Consider the following 22812-nt stretch of genomic DNA (forward strand, 5'->3'; position numbering starts at 1 on the left):
CACCGCAGGTGATTTGCGCATGCGCCCTACCTGGACGAACCCGTGCGACGCATGCGCGGAGTGTAGCCCGGCGCCGACAGCCTGAGGGGTAACAGAGCGCACGCGCGGCGTCCCCCACGCCGGAGCTCGGCGCATGCGCAGTAGAGCAGCGGAGCCTCTGGTGTCTCTGCTCCTCGCGGTCTCGGGTGGCCCAGCCGGTGTGTGTCGGGGACATGGCGGAGCAGGTGAACGCGCTGTGTGAGCAGCTGGTGCAGGCGGTCACCGTTATAATGGCACCGGAGTCCAGCCAGCAGTACCGCCTGGAGGCATTAAAGGTAGAACAGAGGGGACCGGGGACGGTGCAACCGGGGGGGGGCTGATGGGTGAGAGCGGATAAGGGGGGAGAGAGAATATAATGGTTGAGGGGGACAAGGGGGAGAGAGAAAAAAATGGGTGAGGGGGCACAAGGGGACAGAGAAAATAATGGGTGAGGGGGATCGGGGGGGATGATGGGTGAGGGGGGAAATGGTGGCAGGGGACATCGGGGGTTTACTGGGGGATACAAGGAAAGGAGATGAGAGGACAGGAGGGGTGCAGGAGCTGAGAAAGGGACACTGGGGGCATATAACGTGGGACACTGGGGGCATATAACGTGGGACACTGGGGCAAATAACGTGGACAATGGATATGACGAGGGGTCAGGGCGCATTCGGTGAATTTTGGGGGGGGGGATTATGTTGTCAGGGGTGATTGGCGTCAATTTGTTACCCAATATAATTACCCCCACTATCTCCCCCAGTTCTGCGAGGAGTTTAAGGAGAACTGCCCCATGTGCGTGCCGTGTGGCCTGCATCTCGCAGACAAGTCCCAGCTGGCGGTGGTCAGACACTTCGGCCTGCAGGTCCTGGAGCATGTCATCAAGTGAGTAGCCCAGACCGCCTCGGATGCTGGAGGGGGCGGTTGTTGGGTCTTCCAAGTTGTGGAGCTGCTTCCTTCCATGACATCACATGATGCACCACGCTCGCTGTATTTGCCCCGGTGACTTGTATAGTCGTACGTCATGTGACGTAATCTGCCATTAACCCTCTCGGGCCCCGCGTTGCTCTCTAGTGAGCGATCGTTCGGCGCGGTTGCGACACGTGAGCGGATTTATGCAAAGTCGTCAGCTGCTGCGGTTTCAGTCTGCAGGCTGCAGTCACGGCTGGACGGGCACACGGGGGGCAGCCGGGGGCAGATGGTGCCGCTTGTCCTAGAAAGAGTGATGCGGAGGGGGCTGTGTGCGTGAAGCCCCGTGTTCTCCAGCCACTAGCAGCACAAGGGTTAAGGGGCTAGTGCGTTAGGCTTTGCCCTTTGTGGGCTGTCTGGGGGTATTTGTCTGGCCTGTTCCTAGGAGTCGGAGGCTTGTGGGGGTAACTGTTTGCCGTGCAAGGGGCTTCTCAGAGCTACGGGTTTACCGGGGCAGCTGCCGGACCCCGTAGTAAGGGTGACATTCGCTAAACGGCTGAATTCTCTCTCTCTCGGATCCCGGCTAGCAGGCCACGTAAGGAGGGTCTCTTGGGAGCGCTGAGGAAGCCAAAGAAAGAGAACCCGGGGGGGCTGCTCTGAAGCTACCGTTTACTTATCGTGTCCCGGTAACGGCCGCCGCGGTTAACCCTTTCCTTTTCCCTGCAGGTTCCGGTGGAATAACATGGCTGCTGAGGACAAAGTGTTTCTAAAGAATAGCGTCATGGAGCTCATATCCAGCGTGAGTCCTGTCGCCATCGCGGCTTTTATTATTTTATGAAACTTCCTATAAAATCATAGAATTATATTCATTAATTAAAAGTATCTAATAATATACATTCCATTCATTAAAAGATCCTTTAATATATTCCATTCATTAAAACTTCCACTAATAATCTATATATATATAATGTGTATTCATTAATTAAAAGTATCTATAGGATATATATTCCATTCATTAAAACTTCCACTAATAATCTATATATATATAATGTGTATTCATTAATTAAAAGTATCTATAGGATATATATTCCATTCATTAAAGCTTCCTCTAATAATCTATATATATATAAAATGTGTATTCATTAATTAAAAGTATCTATAGGATATATATTCCATTCATTAAAACTTCCACTAATAATCTATATATATAATGTGTATTCATTAATTAAAAGTATCTATAGGATATATATTCCATTCATTAAAGCTTCCTCTAATAATCTATATATATAATGTGTATTCATTAATTAAAAGTATCTATAGGATATATATTCCATTCATTAAAACTTCCACTAATAATCTATATATATATAATGTGTATTCATTAATTAAAAGTATCTATAGGATATATATTCCATTCATTAAAGCTTCCTCTAATAATCTATATATATAATGTGTATTCATTAATTAAAAGTATCTATAGGATATATATTCCATTCATTAAAGCTTCCTCTAATAATCTATATATATAATGTGTATTTATTAATTAAAAGTATCTATATAATAATATATATTCCATTCATTAAAGCTTCCTCTAATAATCTATATATATAATGTGTATTCATTAATTAAAAGTATCTATAGGATATATATTCCATTCATTAAAGCTTCCTCTAATAATCTATATATATAATGTGTATTCATTAATTAAAAGTATCTATAGGATATATATTCCATTCATTAAAACTTCCACTAATAATCTATATATATAATGTGTATTCATTAATTAAAAGTATCTATAGGATATATATTCCATTCATTAAAACTTCCACTAATAATCTATATATATAATGTGTATTCATTAATTAAAAGTATCTATAGGATATATATTCCATTCATTAAAACTTCCACTAATAATCTATATATATAATGTGTATTCATTAATTAAAAGTATCTATATAATATATATTCCATTCATTAAAGCTTCCTCTAATAATCTATATATATAATGTGTATTTATTAATTAAAAGTATCTATAGAATATATATTCCATTCATTAAAGCTTCCTCTAATAATCTATATATATAATGTGTATTCATTAATTAAAAGTATCTATATAATAATATATATTCTATTCATTAAAACTTCCTCTAATAATCTATATATATATAATGTGTATTTATTAATTAAAAGTATCTATATAATAATATATATTCTATTCATTAAAACTTCCTCTAATAATCTATATATATATAATGTTTGTATTCATTAATTAAAAGTATCTATAGAATATATATTCCATTCATTAAAGCTTCCTCTAATAATCTATATATATAATGTGTATTCATTAATTAAAAGTATCTATATAATAATATATATTCTATTCATTAAAACTTCCTCTAATAATCTATATATATAATGTGTATTTATTAATTAAAAGTATCTATAGGATATATATTCCATTCATTAAAGCTTCCTCTAATAATCTATATATATAATGTGTATTCATTAATTAAAAGTATCTATATGATATATATTCCATTCATTAAAGCTTCCTCTAATAATCTATATATATAATGTGTATTCATTAATTAAAAGTATCTATATAATAATATATATTCTATTCATTAAAACTTCCTCTAATAATCTATATATATAATGTGTATTCATTAATTAAAAGTATCTATAGAATATATATTCTATTCATTAAAGCTTCCTCTAATAATCTATATATATAATGTGTATTTATTAATTAAAAGTATCTATAGAATATATATTCCATTCATTAAAGCTTCCTCTAATAATCTATATATATAATGTGTATTTATTAATTAAAAGTATCTATATAATAATATATATTCTATTCATTAAAGCTTCCTCTAATAATCTATATATATAATGTGTATTCATTAATTAAAAGTATCTATAGAATATATATTCCATTCATTAAAACTTCCTCTAATAATCTATATATATAATGTGTATTCATTAATTAAAAGTATCTATAGGATATATATTCCATTCATTAAAACTTCCACTAATAATCTATATATATAATGTGTATTCATTAATTAAAAGTATCTATATGATATATATTCCATTCATTAAAGCTTCCTCTAATAATCTATATATATAATGTGTATTCATTAATTAAAAGTATCTATAGAATATATATTCCATTCATTAAAGCTTCCTCTAATAATCTATATATATAATGTGTATTTATTAATTAAAAGTATCTATATAATAATATATATTCTATTCATTAAAACTTCCTCTAATAATCTATATATATAATGTGTATTCATTAATTAAAAGTATCTATAGAATATATATTCCATTCATTAAAACTTCCTCTAATAATCTATATATATAATGTGTATTTATTAATTAAAAGTATCTATAGGATATATATTCCATTCATTAAAACTTCCACTAATAATCTATATATATAATGTGTATTCATTAATTAAAAGTATCTATATGATATATATTCCATTCATTAAAGCTTCCTCTAATAATCTATATATATAATGTGTATTTATTAATTAAAAGTATCTATAGAATATATATTCCATTCATTAAAGCTTCCTCTAATAATCTATATATATAATGTGTATTCATTAATTAAAAGTATCTATAGAATATATATTCCATTCATTAAAGCTTCCTCTATTAATCTATATATATATATAATGTGTATTCATTAATTAAAAGTATCTATATGATATATATTCCATTCATTAAAGCTGCCTTTAAAATTATATATGTGTATATATATATATATATATATATAATGCGTGTATAATTTATTCAAAGTATCTATATAATAATATATATTCTATTCATTAAAACTTCCTATAATATCGTATATATATATATATATAATGTTTGTATTCATTAATTAAAAGTATCTATATAACATATACAGCAAATAAAGTTGATGCACTCAGCGGGTCTTCTTTTTATAAAATGTATTGACTTGGTGAAAGTCCAACGTTCCGGCTCTCAATGAGCCTTTCTCAAAAAAGTGCGTTACATGCTATATCTTTTGTTTATATATAATAATATAATCTATTCATTAAAACTTCCTCTAATAATCTATATATATATAATGTGTATTCGTTAATTAACAGTATCTATAGAATATATATTCCATTCATTAAAACTTCCTTTAAAATAATATTTATATAATGTGTATTCATTAATTAAAAGTATCTATATGATATATATTCCATTCATTAAAACTTCCTATAAAATCATGTGTGTGTACGTGTATCCATATAATGTGTGTATTCGTTAATTAAATGTATCTGTATGATATATATTCCATTCATTAAAACTACCTATAAATATATATGTGTGTATTCATGAATTAAAAGGATCTGTATAATATATATTCTATTCATTAACACTAGCTAGAATAATGCATATATATATATATATACATTAATAAGGTTTTGGTAGCCGTATAAACTGCTTTGTGTGCCCACTACGTAGGAGGTGAGAGTCGGTTCTCACCCTATTGAGAGTGTGCCTTGACGTGGCGGGTGAGCTTAATTATGCTTTGGCCAATTCACATAACCAAAACCTCTCATTTATATTATGTTTATATATTTGTTGCCAACTTTATTAGGGTGAGAAGCGCAGACAGTTTTTGTTTTTTGTATACATTGTACAGCCATTACACTGTTTTTGCAGCATGCTTACACCTGTTTGGTAGGCCTCGTATTATACATTTATATTATTTGAGCCTGAGACTAGCTTAGCGCACCGACATTTTTTCTTTTCCCTGTTTGCATATATATATATTTCTATTTAATAAAAGTACCTGTGTAATGATATATACGTGTGTGTGTGTATGTATATATATATTATATATATATAATCAGTACTTTTAATAAATATATTAAAAGTACGGATATAAGAAATATTTAGAAATATGTAATATATGATATAGGTCATTATAGAATTATATTCATTAATCAAAAGTATGTGCGTAATAACATATAATTCTAATCAAGTACTTCTATATATTTTATATAATAACGTATACATATAGAGTGTATATATATATATATATATATATATCTATCTATATAAAATATATTCTATTCATTAAAGTACTTCTATATATTTTATATAATAACGTATACGTATATAGATAATAGAGTATATATATATATATCTATATAAAATATATTCTATTCATTAAAGTACTTCTATATATTTTATATAATAACGTATACATATAGAGTGTATATATATATATCTATATAAAATATATTCTATTCATTAAAGTACTTCTATATATTTTATATAATAACGTATACATATATATATATATATATATATATATATATTTTCTATTCATTAAAGTACTTCTATATATTTTATATAATAACGTATACATATATATATATATATAATATATTCTATTCATTAAAGTACTTCTATATATTTTATATAATAACGTATACGTATATAGATAATAGAGTATATATATATATATATATATATATATCTATCTATATAAAATATATTCTATTCATTAAAGTGGAACCTATAGCTTTTCCAAGGTACAGGTTTATCTGCACCCCAAATCGTGTGCGTTGTGATGGCAGCAGAAGGGGGTAATTAGTGCGCCCCGGGGCAGGTTATTTCACGTTTCTGCCCCTCTGCAGGGTATGCATTCCGTCCTGGAGGAGGAAGGCCACGTTAAGGACGTGTTTGGCCGCATCGTGGTGGAGATGATAAAGCGCGAGTGGCCGCAGTACTGGCCGGACATGCTGAACGAGCTGGAAGCCCTCACCAAGCAAGGGGTACGAACCTTCCCTCCGCGCGGCCCCCGAGTGCCACGTCCGGCACAGTGTAGCAGGCACCGTGTAGCGGGCACCATGGGGTGTTACTAGTTAGCGGGTCCAGTCGGCACCTCTGTGAGCCGTCCTTAACTCAAAATCAACCCCAAAAAAATTCCTCAATGGCCCTCGGCAGGAGTGTCCCGGTCACTAGTACCTGGTGGCCCTCGGCAGGAGTGGCCCGGTCACTAGTACCTGGTGGCCCTCGGCAGGAGTGTCCCGGTCACAAGTACCTGGTGGCCCTTGGCAGGAGTGTCCCGGTCACTAGTACCTGGTGGCCCTCGGCAGGAGTGTCCCCGTCACTAGTACCTGGTGGCCCTCGGCAGGAGTGGCCCGGTCACTAGTACCTGGTGGCCCTCGGCAGGAGTGGCCTGGTCACTAGTACCTGGTGGCCCTCGGCAGGAGTGTCCCGGTCACTAGTACCTGGTGGCCCTCGGCAGGAGTGTCCCGGTCACTAGTACCTGGTGGCCCTTGGCAGGACTGACCCTTACACCTTTTCCAGTCATTAGTTCCCGGTGGTCCTTGCGAGTGGCCCCCGGCGGGCGGGTGGTCGGTCGGTCGGTGACGGGTTCTCTGTTTGGCCGGCAGGAGACGCAGACGGAGCTGGTGATGCTGATCCTGCTGCGATTGGCTGAAGACGTCGTCACCTTCCAGTCTCTGCCGGCGCAGCGCAGGAAGGACATCCACACGACGATGACGCAGAACATGGACAAGCTGTTCGCCTTCATGCTGAGTATCCTGCGGGAGAGCGTGGCGCAGTACCAAGTCCTGGTATGATCCGTGCCAGTTGGCACACGTACTGTTTATTGGGTGCCCATGGGGTGAATGTATTAGTAATTCCCCCCCCCGTGTAATGGGTCTGGTTGGGTAAGGGGTGCTGTCGGTAGCGGGGGGGTGAATGTAGTAGTATCCCCCCCCCGTGTAATGGGTCTGGTTGGGTAAGGGGTGCTGCCGGTAGCGGGGGGGGTGAATGTATTAGTAATTCCCCCCCCCCGTGTAATGGGTCTGGTTGGGTAAGGGGTGCTGTCGGTAGCGGGGGGGGTGAATGTATTAGTATTCTGCGCCCCCCCGTGTAATGGGTCTGGTTGGGTAAGGGGTGCTGTCGGTAGCGGGGGGGTGAATGTAGTAGTATACCCCCCCCCCCGTGTAATGGGTCTGGTTGGGTAAGAGGTGCTGTCGGTAGCGGGGGGGGTGAATGTATTAGTATCCCCCCCCCCCCGTGTAATGGGTCTGGTTGGGTAAGGGGTGCTGCCGGTAGCGGGGGGGGTGAATTTATTAGTATTCTGCGCCCCCGTGTAATGGGTCTGGTTGGGTAAGGGGTGCTGTCGGTAGCGTGGGGGGGGGGTGAATGTATTAGTATCCCCCCCCCCGTGTAATGGGTCTGGTTGGGTAAGGGGTGCTGTCGGTAGCGGGGGGGGTAAATGTAGTAGTATACCCCCCGTGTAATGGGTCTGGTTGGGTAAGGGGTGCTGTCGGTAGCGGGGGGGGGGTGTGAATGTAGTAGTATACCCCCCCCGTGTAATGGGTCTGGTTGGGTAAGGGGTGCTGTCGGTAGCGTGGGGGGGGGTGAATGTATTAGTATTCTGCGCCCCCCCGTGTAATGGGTCTGGTTGGGTAAGGGGTGCTGTCGGTAGCGGGGGGGTGAATGTAGTAGTATACCCCCCCCCGTGTAATGGGTCTGGTTGGGTAAGAGGTGCTGTCGGTAGCGGGGGGGGGGTGAATGTATTAGTATCCCCCCCCCGTGTAATGGGTCTGGTTGGGTAAGGGGTGCTGCCGGTAGCGGGGGGGGGGTGAATTTATTAGTATTCTGCGCCCCCGTGTAATGGGTCTGGTTGGGTAAGGGGTGCTGTCGGTAGCGTGGGGGGGGGTGAATGTATTAGTATCCCCCCCCCCGTGTAATGGGTCTGGTTGGGTAAGGGGTGCTGTCGGTAGCGGGGGGGGGTGAATGTAGTAGTATACCCCCCCCGTGTAATGGGTCTGGTTGGGTAAGGGGTGCTGTCGGTAGCGGGGGGGGGTGAATGTAGTAGTATACCCCCCGTGTAATGGGTCTGGTTGGGTAAGGGGTGCTGTCGGTAGCGTGGGGGGGGGTGAATGTATTAGTATCCCCCCCCCCGTGTAATGGGTCTGGTTGGGTAAGGGGTGCTGTCGGTAGCGGGGGGTGAATGTAGTAGTATACCCCCCCGTGTAATCGGTCTGGTTGGGTAAGGGGTGCTGTCGGTAGCGGGGGGGGGGTGAATGTATTAGTATTCTGCGCCCCCCCGTGTAATGGGTCTGGTTGGGTAAGGGGTGCTGTCGGGAGCGGGGGGGTGAATGTAGTAGTATACCCCCCGTGTAATCGGTCTGGTTGGGTAAGGGGTGCTGTGGGTAGCGGGGGGGTGAATGTAGTAGTATACCCCCCCCGTGTAATGGGTCTGGTTGGGTAAGGGGTGCTGTCGGTAGCGGGGGGGGTGTGAATGTAGTAGTATACCCCCCCCCCGTGTAATGGGTCTGGTTGGGTAAGGGGTGCTGTCGGTAGCGGGGGGGGTGTGAATGTAGTAGTATACCCCCCCCCCGTGTAATGGGTCTGGTTGGGTAAGGGGTGCTGTCGGTAGCGGGGGGGGGTGTGAATGTAGTAGTATACCCCCCCGTGTAATGGGTCTGGTTGGGTAAGGGGTGCTGTCGGTAGCGGGGGGGGTGTGAATGTAGTAGTATACCCCCCCCGTGTAATGGGTCTGGTTGGGTAAGGGGTGCTGTGGGTAGCGGGGGGGTGAATGTAGTAGTATACCCCCCCCGGTGTAATGGGTCTGGTTGGGTTAGGGGTGCTGTCGGTAGCGGGGGGGGTGAATGTAGTAGTATACCCCCCCGTGTAATGGGTCTGGTTGGGTAAGGGGTGCTGTCGGTAGCGGGGGGGGCCTTTGGGCGCGTTCTGTAGAGTTTTGTGTCGTTTCCATCTGATGTTTTTATAAATTTTTTTCTTTTTTTGTTTGTCTTCCAGAAAAACGATTCCGTGCAGAAGCTGAAGGTGAGACCGCGTGGCCCCTCGGCCGTCCTGTCCGCTCTGTGCCCCCCGGGGCCGGCGTGGCCGTGATGGGTAGTGGGTACGAGGCGGGCGGCTGCTGCCGTCTCTCAGGCGTCTTTCCCATAGAGAAGATCCGTGTCTCAGGACCCGGCCGGCGCAGCGCGCTCTCTGAGGTCACATCTATGTCTGTCCCGCGGTCTCGGCCGGCGCAGCGCGCTCTCTGAGGTCACATCCATGTCTGTTCTGCGGTCTCGGCCGGCGCAGCGCGCTCTCTGAGGTCACATCCATGTCTGTTCTGCGGTCTCGGCCGGCGCAGCGCGCTCTCTGAGGTCACATCTATGTCTGTCCCGCGGTCTCGGCCGGCGCAGCGCGCTCTCTGAGGTCACATCTATGTCTGTCCCGCGGTCTCGGCCGGCGCAGCGCGCTCTCTGAGGTCACATCTATGTCTGTCCCGCGGTCTCGGCCGGCGCAGCGCGCTCTCTGAGGTCACATCTATGTCTGTTCCGCGGTCTCGGCCGGCGCAGCGCGCTCTCTGAGGTCACATCTATGTCTGTCCCGCGGTCTCGGCCGGCGCAGCGCGCTCTCTGAGGTCACATCTATGTCTGTTCCGCGGTCTCGGCTGGCGCAGCGCACTCTCTGAGGTCACGTGATGTCCCCGCCATGCTGTCTCGCTGCCGGCACGATGATGTCTCCTCTCCTTTCAGGCGGTGGGTCTGTGCCGCGTGGCCGTGGCCTCTCTTAATACTCTTGCCGGTTACATCGATTGGGTGCCGGTCGCTCACATCGTGGCCGAGAACTGCAAGCTGCTGGAGATGCTGTGCGTCCTGCTGGGGGAGACGGAGCTCCAGGTGGAGGCAGCCGAGTGCCTGCTCATCGCGGTCAGCAGGAAGGTGAGTGTGACTCGCGTGGCTCCTGATTAATGTATAGTTTAATTAGCGAGCCGGCCCCCTGTATAATGCATAGATAAATCAGTGACCGGCCCCCTGTATAATGTATAGATAAATCAGTGACCGGCCCCTGTATAATGTATAGATAAATCAGTGACCGGCCCCTGTATAGATAAGTCAGTGACCGCCCCCCTCTGTATATTGTATAGATAAATCAGTGGCCGGCCCCCTGTATAATGTATAGATAAATCAGTGGCCGGCCCCCTGTATAATGTATAGATAAATCAGTGGCCGGCCCCCTGTATAATGTATAGATAAATCAGTGGCTGGCCCCCTGTATAATGTATAGATAAATCAGTGGCCGGCCCCCTGTATAATGTATAGATATGTAAGGTAGCCGGGGCCCCTGTATAATGTATAGCTATGTAAGGTAGCCGGGGCCCCTGTATAATGTATAGATAAATCAGTGGCCGGCCCCCTGTATAATGTATAGATATGTAAGGTAGCCGGGGCCCCTGTATAATGTATAGCTATGTAAGGTAGCCGGGGCCCCTGTATAATGTATAGATAAATCAGTGGCCGGCCCCCTGTATAATGTATAGATATGTAAGGTAGCTGGGGCCCCTGTATAATGTATAGCTATGTAAGGTAGCCAGGGCCCCTGTATAATGTATAGATAAATCAGTGGCCAGCCCCCTGTATAATGTATAGATATGTAAGGTAGCCGGGGCCCCTGTATAATGTATAGATAAATCAGTGGCCGGCCCCCTGTATAATGTATAGATATGTAAGGTAGCCGGGGCCCCTGTATAATGTATAAATCCGGGTCTCTCTCACAGGGTAAGCTGGAGGATCGGGCGCCGCTCCTCGTCCTGTTCAGAGAGAACGCCATGGATTACATCCTGAGTGCCGCTCAGTGAGTATCGGCTCTCCCTGCTCCCTGGCCCTGTGCTGCTCTCATCTGCCCCGGGTCTCGTACTAATGGTTATTCCGCCCCGCAGGATGGCCGATGTCGAGGGGTTGGTGGAGAAATCGTACGTCTTCCTGAAAAGGCTTTGCCAGGTTTTGTGCGCTTTGGGGAACCAGGTCTGCTCCCTGATCTCGGTGAGAATCCGCGATTGTTGGCGGCCGGGGGGGGTTACGATTGTCGGGGGGGGTTACGATTGTCGGGGGGGTTACGATTGGCGGTGACGCGTTTCCTTTGCACACTCAGGCCACTGACACCCAAGCGAAGACCCCGGAGACGTTTGGAAAGTACCTGGACGCGTTACTCGCCTTCACGAGACACCCCAGTCTGGTCAGTGACCCCGCGGGTGGCCGTCGGTGGGATGGGGGTCTCCTGCCGGGCGTCTCACACTTATTGTATTTTCATTCCCAGTTTCTGAAATCTTCCACCGTCAGCACGTGGGGGGCTCTCTTCAGACACGAAGTCCTGTCCAAAGACCCCCAGCTTCTGGCCGCGGTGCCCAAATTCCTGCGCGTCTCCACCACAAACTTTGTGAAGGTGAGATTGAGCTGCCCGCTCTCTTCCGCCTCCCCGCCCGCTCTCTTCCGCCTCCCCGCCCGCTCTCTTCCGCCTCCCCGCCCGCTCTCTTCCGCCTCCCCGCCCGCCCTCTTCCGCCTCCCCGCCCGCCCTCTTCCGCCTCCCCGCCCGCCCTCTTCCGCCTCCCCGCCCGCCCTCTTCCGCCTCCCCGCCCGCGCTCTTCCGCCTCCCCGCCCGCGCTCTTCCGCCTCCCCGCCGGCGCTCTTCCGCCTCCCCGCCGGCGCTCTTCCGCCTCCCCGCCCGCGCTCTTCCGCCTCCCCGTCCGCTCTCTTCCGCCTCACAGCCCTCTCTCTTCTGCCTCCCCGCCCCCTCTCTTCCATCTCAGGTGGGGTTCCCTTCGCAGACTGACGGCCCCGGCAGTGAATTTTCTCGCCTGGACTTCGACAGCGACGAGGATTTCAGCAACGCCTTCAGCTGTGAGTTACTTGGAGTGATCTGCCGAGTAAGGGGTTAATCCCACCGATCTGCCCCCCTCCCCCCACACACCTACCCCCCACAAAACTACCCCCGTTACATTATAATACACGAGAAAATTCACAACTGGGGTCCCCGTATCCCTCTATTAACTGTGTGGGGTGCAGTGAGTTTATGTGGCCCCCTGATACGGCGTGTGCAGCACACCCCCGCGGCCCCCCCTGATACTGCGTGGCCCCCCGATACCGTGTCCCTTTGGTATGTTGTTAACGTGTCGTTCTGCCCCTTAGCTTTCAGATCGTTGCTGGGGATCACCGTGGCGGCAGCGAGCAGCCTGGACCCTCTCACCGGCTTCCGCATGGCAGGAGAATGGCTCCGGTACCAGCTGGTGGCCCCGCCGGACACCACGCCGCAGAACCGTACGTTCCGGAACCTGCTGTAACTCCTGCCGGGCCCCGTCTTACCGTCCTGTGCCCCCCAAAACCTGCTGTAACTCCTGCCGGGCCCCCTGTTGCCGTCCCCCAAAACCCGCTGTAACTCCTGCCGAGCCCCCCGTTACCGTGCCGTGCCCCCCAAAACCCGCTGTATCTCTGGCCGAGCCCCCCGTTACTGTCCCGTGTCCCCCCAAAACCCGCTGTAACTCCTGCCAAGCCCCCCGTTACCTTCCCGTGCCCCCCAAAACCCGCTGTAACTCCTGCCGGGCCCCCCGTTACCATCCCCCCAAAAACCGCTGTAACGCCTGCCTTACCGCCCGTCCCGTGACCTACATGGCTGTCGTTCTGTGGGCTAGTGGCCCTTTGTTCCGTGACCGCTGTGGCTCCACTGATGGGCTTATTCCTCCCTGGGCCCCCGTGCAGCGGCTGCTCTCTGACGCTCTGTCTCTTGCAGTGGGGAAGGGCCCCGGCTCCCTGCCGTCTCCCACCTTCGCTCAGTGGGACGCCATGACTTTTTTCTGCGAGTGCATCACCCGCCGCTGCCTCTTCGTGGTCAAGGAGGAGGTAAGCGAGTCGTGGCCCCCGGGGGCTTTCAGGAAGGCAGTTATATTTTTAGTATGTAGGCGACACGGGATCCGTAACCCTGAGTTTGAAGTCTGCCGGTAACCGGCCTGCTGCGGACCCCCGGTGGGTGACAGGAGGGGCAGTCTGTGGACCCCCGTCTCTGACGTGGCGTCTCGTCCCACAGGAGGGTCTCATCGCAGAAGGTGTGGAGCTTCTGAAGGCCGTCCTGACCTACGAGACCAACGACCCGGTCATCCTGTCCTGCGTCCTCAGCAACCTGTCGTCCTTCTTCCCCTTCATCCGCTACGTGACTGCGTGCATGCCGCTGGTGCTGTCCAAGGTGCGTGGCCCCCGGGAGCCGGCCCTGTATGATGTATAGATCAGTGAGCCGGCCCCCTGTATAATGTATAGATAAATCAGTGACCGGCCCCTGTATAATGTATAGATAAATCAGCGACCCGGCCCCTGTATAATGTATAGATAAATCAGTGACCGGCCCCCTGTATAATGTATAGATAAATCAGTGACCGGCCCCTGTATAATGTATAGATAAATCAGTGACCGGCCCCCTGTATAATGTATAGATAAATCAGCGAGCCGGCCCCCTGTATAATGTATAGATAAATCAGCGAGCCGGCCCTGTATAATGTATAGATAAATCAGTGACCGGCCCCTGTATAATGTATAGATTAATCAGTGACCGGCCCCCTGTATAATGTATAGATAAATCAGTGAGCCGGCCCCTGTATGTATAATGTATAGTTGTATTGGCGGGGTGCCCTGTATAATGTATAATGTATAGTTGTATCGGCGGGGTGCCCTGTATAATGAATATTGTATAGTTGTATTGGCGGGGTGCCCTGTATAATGTATAATGTACAGTTGTATTGGCGGGGTGCCCTGTATAATGAATATTGTATAGTTGTATTGGCGGGGTGCCCTGTATAATGTATAGTTAAATGTCTCCGCAGTTATTCGGCGCTGTGACTTTCGTGTCCTCCGGTGACGGGAAGGTAAGGCTCCTGCGGGGCGGGGTTTGTGTCGTGGCCCTTGGGGGCGGGATGTGGCCCCTGGTACCGCCTCCGTTGGGTGTAGGGAGGGGTCTCAGTTGTGACGTCATCTGTCTCTCAGGACACGCAATCCCGCGCAGCGAGGAACGTCCGCAGACACGCGTGCAGCTCGCTCGTAAAGATCTGCTCCAACTCCCCCGAGCTGGTCCTGGTGAGTACCCCGGATACCCCTCCCCCCGATGCCCCACGAATACCCCCGATACGACCCATACCTCTGATTACCCCCCGGATACGGCCCATACCTCTGAGACCCCCCAATACAGCCAATATGTTTGATACCCCTCCACCCCTGAATGCCCCTTACATCTGATACCCCTGACACGCCCCATACCTCTGATACTCCCCCGGATACGGCCCATACCTCTGATTACCCTCCCGGATGCGGCCCATACGTCTGATTGCCCCCCCCGGATACGGCCCATACGTCTGAAATCCCCCCCCGGATACGGCCCATACGTCTGATTACCCCCCCGGATACGGCCCATACGTCTGATTACCCCCCCGGATACGGCCCATACGTCTGATTACCCCCCCGGATACGGCCCATACGTCTGATACCCCCCCGGATACGGCCCATACGTCTGATACCCCCCCCGGATACGGCCCATACGTCTGATACCCCCCCCGGATACGGCCCATACGTCTGATACCCCCCGGATACGGCCCATACGTCTGATACCCCCCCGGATACGGCCCATACGTTTGATGCCCCATACGTCTGATATACCCCCGGATACCCCCCCGTGACCCCCGCGTTGTGTCCCCGCAGCCGCACTTCGATTTCCTGTGCAGCCACGTGAAGCAGATGCTGGCGGAGGAGCGGCTGGCGGGGCAGATGGAGCGAGCCACCATGATGGAGGTTCTGGTTCTGGTCAGCAACCAGCTGAAGGACTTCGAGAAGCAGCGGCTGTTCCTGCGCGAGCTGCTGAGTCCTCTGCTCCACATCTGGCTGTCTGCGGAGGTGCAGAGGTAAGGGCCACGCGTGTCTCTGCCGTGTCTCTGCCGTGTCTCTGCCGTGTCTCTGCCGTGTCTCTGCCGTGTCTCTGCCGTGTCTCTGCCGTGTCTCTGCCGTGTCTCTGCCGGCACTCGTCTCACCTCGGGTTTTGTTTTGAATCCGCAGAGCGATTTCGGGGCCGGAGGAGCTGATTTCGTTTGTTGGCGCCGATGCGATGAGCGGCCCCCTGGCCGAGGAGGACCCGTGCCGGCAGAATCGCAACCGGGTGAGCCACATGCCCCGTTAGTCACGGCTCGTGGCTGCGGCCTCCTGACACCCCCACAATGCAGCCGGCGCGCTCCAAACAGGCAGTCCCCCTGGGTTTTCTTACCAGCCCCCCCCCCCCCCGGTTGGGCTCGCTTACCCCGAGTGACGCTGACCGGCGGCCCCCTTGATCTTTCTCAGCTCTCCTTCTGCCTCTACGCGATGGTCCGGATAGCGAAGCGCACATCGTGGCCCAGCGACCCAGAGGAGGCAAAACGTGGTGGGTTTGTGGCCGGTTACTCCGCCGCCGGGACCCCCGTCTACCGATACCCCTGCGGCGAGGCCATCCTGCAGCTCCTGGACACGCTGTTCACTCTGCTTCGGTGAGTGGGGTTCGGGCGACTCCGGGGGGTATTTGGCGGTCCGTGGGACGGGTGGTCTGTGGGACAGGCGGTCTAAACGCGGCGCTCTCGTTCCAGGACGCAGAACGCTCTCTACCGGCCCGATCTGCAGAAGAAGATGGGAGAGACGTTCACCAAGGCCACGGACATCCTGGACGTGGACAGGAAAACCATCCTGGGTGAGGAGCTGCCTGGCGTGGCCCTGGGGTGTGTGGAGGACCCCGGACTGGTACCGGTGGCGTAGTGGTGGTGGGGCAGGTACACCGGACTGCTAGTGGGGCATTTGTGGTGCTGTCCCACTGACTCTCTTGCCCTTCTAGGCATCCCACTGCCCGGCGTGGACGGCTCAGACACGCCGGTGTATAAAACTTTACAGGAGCGCATGCAGGGCTTCTTCTTCTCCCTGTTTGAAAGTTGGTGAGTTTTACCTTCCACGTGATTGCTGTGTGCACACGTCCCCCCCACTTACAGCACGCCACGTGCTGCCCCCCCCCCGAGTCCGTGAGGTCAGGAGGCAGCTGCCCCCTTTCTGTCTACATCACCCTTTTATCTCCCACGTGGTCCGCACCGTGACATGGGCCATTCTCACACGTGTCTTCCCCTCCCCGTCCCATGTCCTTCCCCTTCCCGTGTCCTTTCCGTGTGCAGCTACCAGATCCTGGGGGATTGCGGCTCTCGTCTGCAGCAGGATTTCTACGGGATGCCGGATTTGGTGCCGCGGCTGCTGGACTCGGTCTTCACCAACCTGGACCACGTCCCCGACTTCCGCCTGCGCCCTGTGCTGCATATCCTTCCTGCCGCGTGGCACGTGGCCGCTCGCCGGGGGGTTGGGGTTATCCGCTGCCGAGACGTGGCACATGCCCGGTATAACTTGTTACGGGGTGGTGGGTAAGCGGAACAGTCTCCCAGCAGAAGTTGTAAGGGAATATAGGCATATGGCTTCTGAATCTAAGACTGAGAGGGTGGGTGGTGGATAAGTGGAACAGTCTCCCAGCAGAAGTGGTAGAGGGTAATACAGTGAGGGGATTAAGACGAGACCAGCGACTGATTATAGACGGGGGCCCATCTGCTGTTACTGTCTGGCTGTGTTAGTGACGGCTCCTGGGGGCCGCTGTGGACTACGTCTCCTTAACGGCTGATCTGTACGACTGTTTGTGCGTCCGTTCGTCCTGTCCTGCCCACCCGAGCGCTACGAGAGCGCGGTGGTCCCGATCCTCGGACCCCTTCTTAATTACCTGCAGCAGGTGAGAAGAGGCTCGGAGTACAGCGCGTGTAGTCCCGTTTAACACAATTACTCCCCCCCCCCGGGTACTTTATATGTATGGCGGGTGAGACGCGGGGGTCTCGGCAGCAGTTGCTGGAGCCAAGTGGACCTTGCGTGTAAAGGGGGGGCTCTCTGCATGTCTGCGAGTAGAGGGGGGTTTGGCTGTCTGCGTGTAGAGGGGGGTTCTCTGCGTGTAGAGGGGGGTTTGTCTCCGTGTCTATTTGCGTGTAGAGGGGGTTCTCCGCGTTTCTCAGCTTCTCTCTGGATACAGACTGTTGTCGGGGGTATTACCCTGCAAGATGCCCCTCAGGCCCCCAAACATTACCCCGCAAACCCTGCCTCTCTTGTCTTGCAGAGATTGTCCCACAAATGGCTTTACGTGAACCAGCGAGACCTTGTGAGGTGAGTGGGGGGGCGCGGAGCGGCTGCCGGTGGTCGGGGGAGGGGATTGTGGTCTGGGCGGCCCCTGACTTCTGTCTCTGCTTCCTTAGCGAGGAGGATTACCCCGAGGAGAGCAGCGAGTGCCGCGAGGTTCTGGAGGACCAGCTGGTGCGGCTCCTCAGCCGGGAGGTGGTGGACCTGATGGGTGAGTCTGGGCGCAGGTCACGTGTGGCTCCCGCGCCTCCTTTCCGCCGCCGCCTCATCCTCTCGCGCATCTTTCCTCAGTTGTTTGCTGCGTGACCAAGAAGAGTACGGATCCCGGCGCTTTGAACGCGGCCCCCGATGCCGTTCTGAGCTCGGCTCCGGCTGATGCTGAAGGTGAGACCGGGTCTTACTGGAATCGGACCACTGCCCAGCATGCCCATCCCCCGCTCCTGACCCCCTTGAGTTGTATAAATGTCCTTACCTTAATGCCCTATTACTGCTCCTCAAACCCCCCCCCCGCTCCTCACCCCCGCTCCCTGTAAACATACCTGCTCTCTAGATGAAGAGATGATGTCCACCGAAGCGCCGGCTCCGGGATCCATGGAACTTACAGATCTCGGGAGATTCCTGCTGGGGAATGAGGTGAGACGGGATTATTATTAACGGGAGGTCACATGAGAAACGTGGGGGGCCCCTCTCTGTACCCCGGCCTGGGATTGGTGGAGGAGGGGCTCTCTGTACCCTGGCCTGGGATTGGTGGAGGAGGGGCTCTCTGTACCCCGGCCTGGGATTGGTGGAGGAGGGGCTCTCTGTACCCCGGCCTGGGATTGGTGGAGGAGGGGCTCTCTGTACCCTGGCCTGGGATTGATGGAAGGAGGGTCTCTGTACCCGGCGGCAGGGAGGGCTCTCAGTAACCCTGGCCTGGGATTGGTGGAAGTTTGCGTTACCGTCTGCCATTGAAGGTGTTCTTGGTTTCAGGAAGCGTCCACGGCGCTGCTGGTCACGGCGTACAGCCCCTTGGTGTGGAAGGACACCATCGCGTGCCAGAAGACCACTCTCATGTTGTGTTGGCCGCTCCTCAGACAGGTATGGGGGGGGGTCAATCCATGTGGCGCTCTTTACATCCTGGGGTAGTTTAGGATGTCGGGGGTAGCCGCAGGGGCTGCGCTGGCGTCTCCCAATGGCTCATTTTACCCAAACGGTGAGAGTCTCGGCCGGCGACCCTCTGCTGTGGCCCTATGTCGGGGCCCTCGGCTTTCGTTCACCCGCCTTCCCTCCGTTTCAGGTGATCTCCTCCTCGCTGCCGTCCGACGCCGCCGTCTGTTTCTTCACCAACGTCCTGCGCGGCCTGCAGACACACGGACAGCACGAGGGCTGCCTGGCGGCTCTGGTGCATCTGGCCTTCCAGATCTATGAGGCTTTGGTAAGGCGAGGGGGGGGGGGAATGGGTTCTGAGACCGGGGGCCGTCGGGGCCGCGGCCCGGATATCGTAGTCTGAGGCGCGTGTCACGGATGAGCTGCGGGGTAAAACGTCTCTGTGTCTCTTCCCAGCGGCCGCAGTACCCCGCGCTGCGCTCCGTCATGGAGCAGATCCCCGAGATCCCGGCGGATTCCCTGGATCAGTTTGATTCGCGGCTTCTCTTCCCGAAGCAGAAAGTCAACGAGAAGAAGCGGAAGGAACATTTCAAGAGGCTGATCGCGGGCTGCATAGGGGTAAGAACGGGGTAGAGGGGCAGCCACTAAGGAGGGGGGGCGCGTGGGGCAGCGACGTGGACTCCCCGTGGCGGTTTTCTGACGTCCTTCTTTCTTTTTCTGCCCCAGAAACCTTTGGGAGAGAAATTCCGTAAAGAGGTTCACATCCGGAACCTGCCTGCTCTGTTCCAGAAGAAAGTGCGGCCCCCGAGGGACACGGACCCGCTCCTGGAGGGGTCCCTTCCTGCTCTGTTCCAGCCGTGACCCCCCCCTCCCGTGGACTCTTTCATTCCTCTGTGTCAGCCGGACATGGAGTTCGTAGTGAGGGGCAGAGACGGGCCTCGCTCCCCCTATGGGGGTATCATTTCCGGCCCCGCAGGGGGGTTTCTGGATGTTCTGTTATTACGTCGAGCTCCGCCACGGACTATATTTTTTTTTAAATTGGCCCAACACTAATTTCTGTTTGTGCCGGCACGAGGGCCGGTGGGGGCCACCATGCGGTGAGGATGCGGTTAAACAGACTCTTGTACCCTCTTCGCTCTGTCAGGGGGTCCGAGGCAGTGGCAGCGCACATGGTAACAAACTGGCCATTGGCAGGCGCAGTCTCTGCTCACCTCCTATTGGCTGTACGGTATCTTGGCCCCCGCGGCCCCCACGCTGAGAATCCATTCCATGCACGGCCCACGCCAGCCCCTGCTTCTTACCCTTTAATTTATTGTCAGCTGCCGGTGAACGATCCCCGATCCCCGGCTTTTCTCCTCTTCTGTTCATTGTATCGGCGAATGGATCAGGTGGTGATCCGGTGCGTGGAGCCCAATCAGTGCGCGTTACCAGGGGGGACCACGGGAACTGCCACGGAACTTTATTTCCCGGCCGCTCGACCTCTGAATAAACGTGGAAGGAGCTGAAATTCTATTTAATGATAGTTTTCATCTGTTTTCTATATTTTTGGGGTTAATTTTATTGAAAAGATGTTGCGAAGGTGAAAACATTTTAAAGAAGAGATCCCCTCATCAGCCCCCCCCATCAGCTCATCCTCCCTCCGCTCATTCCACATATTTACAGCTCTTACTGTAATATATATAAAGGGATCTATTGGATCTGGTAGCACAGTGTCTGCGGGGAGCAGATTCCACATATTTACGACTTACTGTAACAAAGGGATCTATTGGATCTGGTAGCACAGTGTCTGCGGGGAGCGGATTCCACATATTTACGACTTACTGTAACAAAGGGATCTATTGGATCTGGTAGCACAGTGTCTGCGGGGAGCGGATTCCACATATTTATGACTTACTGTAACATATATAAAGGGATCTATTGGATTGAGTAGCGCAGTGTCTTCGGGGAGCGGATTCCACATATTTACAGCTCTTACTGTAATATATAAAGGGATCTATTGGATCGGGTAGCGCGGTGTCTTCGGGGAGCGGATTCCACATATTTACAGCTCTTACTGTAATATATATGGATCTATTGGATCTGGTAGTGCGGTGTCTGCGGGGAGGGGATTCCACATTTACAGCTCTTACTGTAATATAAAGGGATCTATTGGATCGGGTAGTGCGGTGTCTGCGGGGAGGGGATTCCTCATATTTACAGCTCTTACTGTAATATATAAAGGGATCTATTGGATCGGGTAGCGCGGTGTCTTCGGGGAGCGGATTCCACATATTTACAGCTCTTACTGTAATATATATATGGATCTATTGGATCTGGTAGTGCGGTGTCTGCGGGGAGGGGATTCCACATTTACAGCTCTTACTGTAATATATATATGAATCTATTGGATCTGGTAGCACAGTGTCTGCGGGGAGCAGATTCCACATATTTACAGCTCTTACTGTAATATATATAAAGGGATCTATTGGATCTGGTAGCACAGTGTCTGCGGGGAGCAGATTCCACATATTTACGACTTACTGTAACAAAGGGATCTATTGGATCTGGTAGCACAGTGTCTGCGGGGAGCGGATTCCACATATTTACGACTTACTGTAACAAAGGGATCTATTGGATCTGGTAGCACAGTGTCTGCGGGGAGCGGATTCCACATATTTATGACTTACTGTAACATATATAAAGGGATCTATTGGATTGAGTAGCGCAGTGTCTTCGGGGAGCGGATTCCACATATTTACAGCTCTTACTGTAATATATAAAGGGATCTATTGGATCGGGTAGCGCGGTGTCTTCGGGGAGCGGATTCCACATATTTACAGCTCTTACTGTAATATATATGGATCTATTGGATCTGGTAGTGCGGTGTCTGCGGGGAGGGGATTCCACATTTACAGCTCTTACTGTAATATAAAGGGATCTATTGGATCGGGTAGTGCGGTGTCTGCGGGGAGGGGATTCATCATATTTACAGCTCTTACTGTAATATATAAAGGGATCTATTGGATCGGGTAGCGCGGTGTCTTCGGGGAGCGGATTCCACATATTTACAGCTCTTACTGTAATATATATATATGGATCTATTGGATCTAGTAGTGCGGTGTCTGCGGGGAGGGGATTCCACATTTACAGCTCTTACTGTAATATATAAAGGGATCTATTGGATCTGGTAGCACAGTGTCTGCGGGGAGCAGATTCCACATATTTACGACTTACTGTAACAAAGGGATCTATTGGATCTGGTAGCACAGTGTCTGCGGGGAGCGGATTCCACATATTTACGACTTACTGTAACAAAGGGATCTATTGGATCTGGTAGCACAGTGTCTGCGGGGAGCGGATTCCACATATTTATGACTTACTGTAACATATATAAAGGGATCTATTGGATTGAGTAGCGCAGTGTCTTCGGGGAGCGGATTCCACATATTTACAGCTCTTACTGTAATATATAAAGGGATCTATTGGATCGGGTAGCGCGGTGTCTTCGGGGAGCGGATTCCACATATTTACAGCTCTTACTGTAATATATATGGATCTATTGGATCTGGTAGTGCGGTGTCTGCGGGGAGGGGATTCCACATTTACAGCTCTTACTGTAATATAAAGGGATCTATTGGATCGGGTAGTGCGGTGTCTGCGGGGAGGGGATTCCTCATATTTACAGCTCTTACTGTAATATATAAAGGGATCTATTGGATCGGGTAGCGCGGTGTCTTCGGGGAGCGGATTCCACATATTTACAGCTCTTACTGTAATATATATATGGATCTATTGGATCTGGTAGTGCGGTGTCTGCGGG

At 49.8% G+C, this 22812-nt stretch overlaps 1 protein-coding gene across 1 annotated transcript; it reads left to right on the plus strand.

The window, feature by feature from the left end:
* Positions 1-105: 105 nt before the first annotated feature.
* Positions 106-20525, plus strand: XPO5 (exportin 5). The gene is made up of 32 exons (XM_053459394.1): positions 106-314; positions 779-900; positions 1651-1723; positions 6606-6743; positions 7368-7550; positions 9754-9780; positions 10482-10667; positions 11504-11580; positions 11666-11768; positions 11878-11961; positions 12043-12168; positions 12533-12623; positions 12912-13040; positions 13510-13619; positions 13804-13959; positions 14591-14632; positions 14751-14840; positions 15459-15658; positions 15810-15909; positions 16089-16270; positions 16367-16467; positions 16609-16705; positions 16937-17073; positions 17435-17532; positions 17908-17954; positions 18044-18138; positions 18219-18311; positions 18478-18560; positions 18897-19004; positions 19204-19341; positions 19470-19631; positions 19740-20525. Exons 1-32 carry the CDS (start codon positions 213-215, stop codon positions 19872-19874), a joined length of 3615 nt encoding a protein of 1204 aa, XP_053315369.1. The 5' UTR covers positions 106-212; the 3' UTR covers positions 19875-20525.
* Positions 20526-22812: the final 2287 nt, after the last annotated feature.

The sequence above is a fragment of the Spea bombifrons genome, chromosome 3 (genome assembly GCF_027358695.1).
Source record: "Spea bombifrons isolate aSpeBom1 chromosome 3, aSpeBom1.2.pri, whole genome shotgun sequence".
NCBI lineage: Eukaryota > Metazoa > Chordata > Amphibia > Anura > Pelobatidae > Spea > Spea bombifrons.

What these genes read in the sequence shown, in the direction of transcription:
- XPO5 (XM_053459394.1), top strand. Translation starts at nt 213, where the DNA reads ATGGCGGAGCAGGTGAACGCGCTGTGTGAGCAGCTGGTGCAGGCGGTC. An exon ending in GGACAGGAAAACCATCCTGG is followed by an intron (nt 16,468 to 16,608) that starts GTGAGGAGCTGC and finishes TTGCCCTTCTAG; the next exon opens with GCATCCCACTGCCCGGCGTG. An exon ending in TCCAGATCTATGAGGCTTTG is followed by an intron (nt 19,342 to 19,469) that starts GTAAGGCGAGGG and finishes GTCTCTTCCCAG; the next exon opens with CGGCCGCAGTACCCCGCGCT.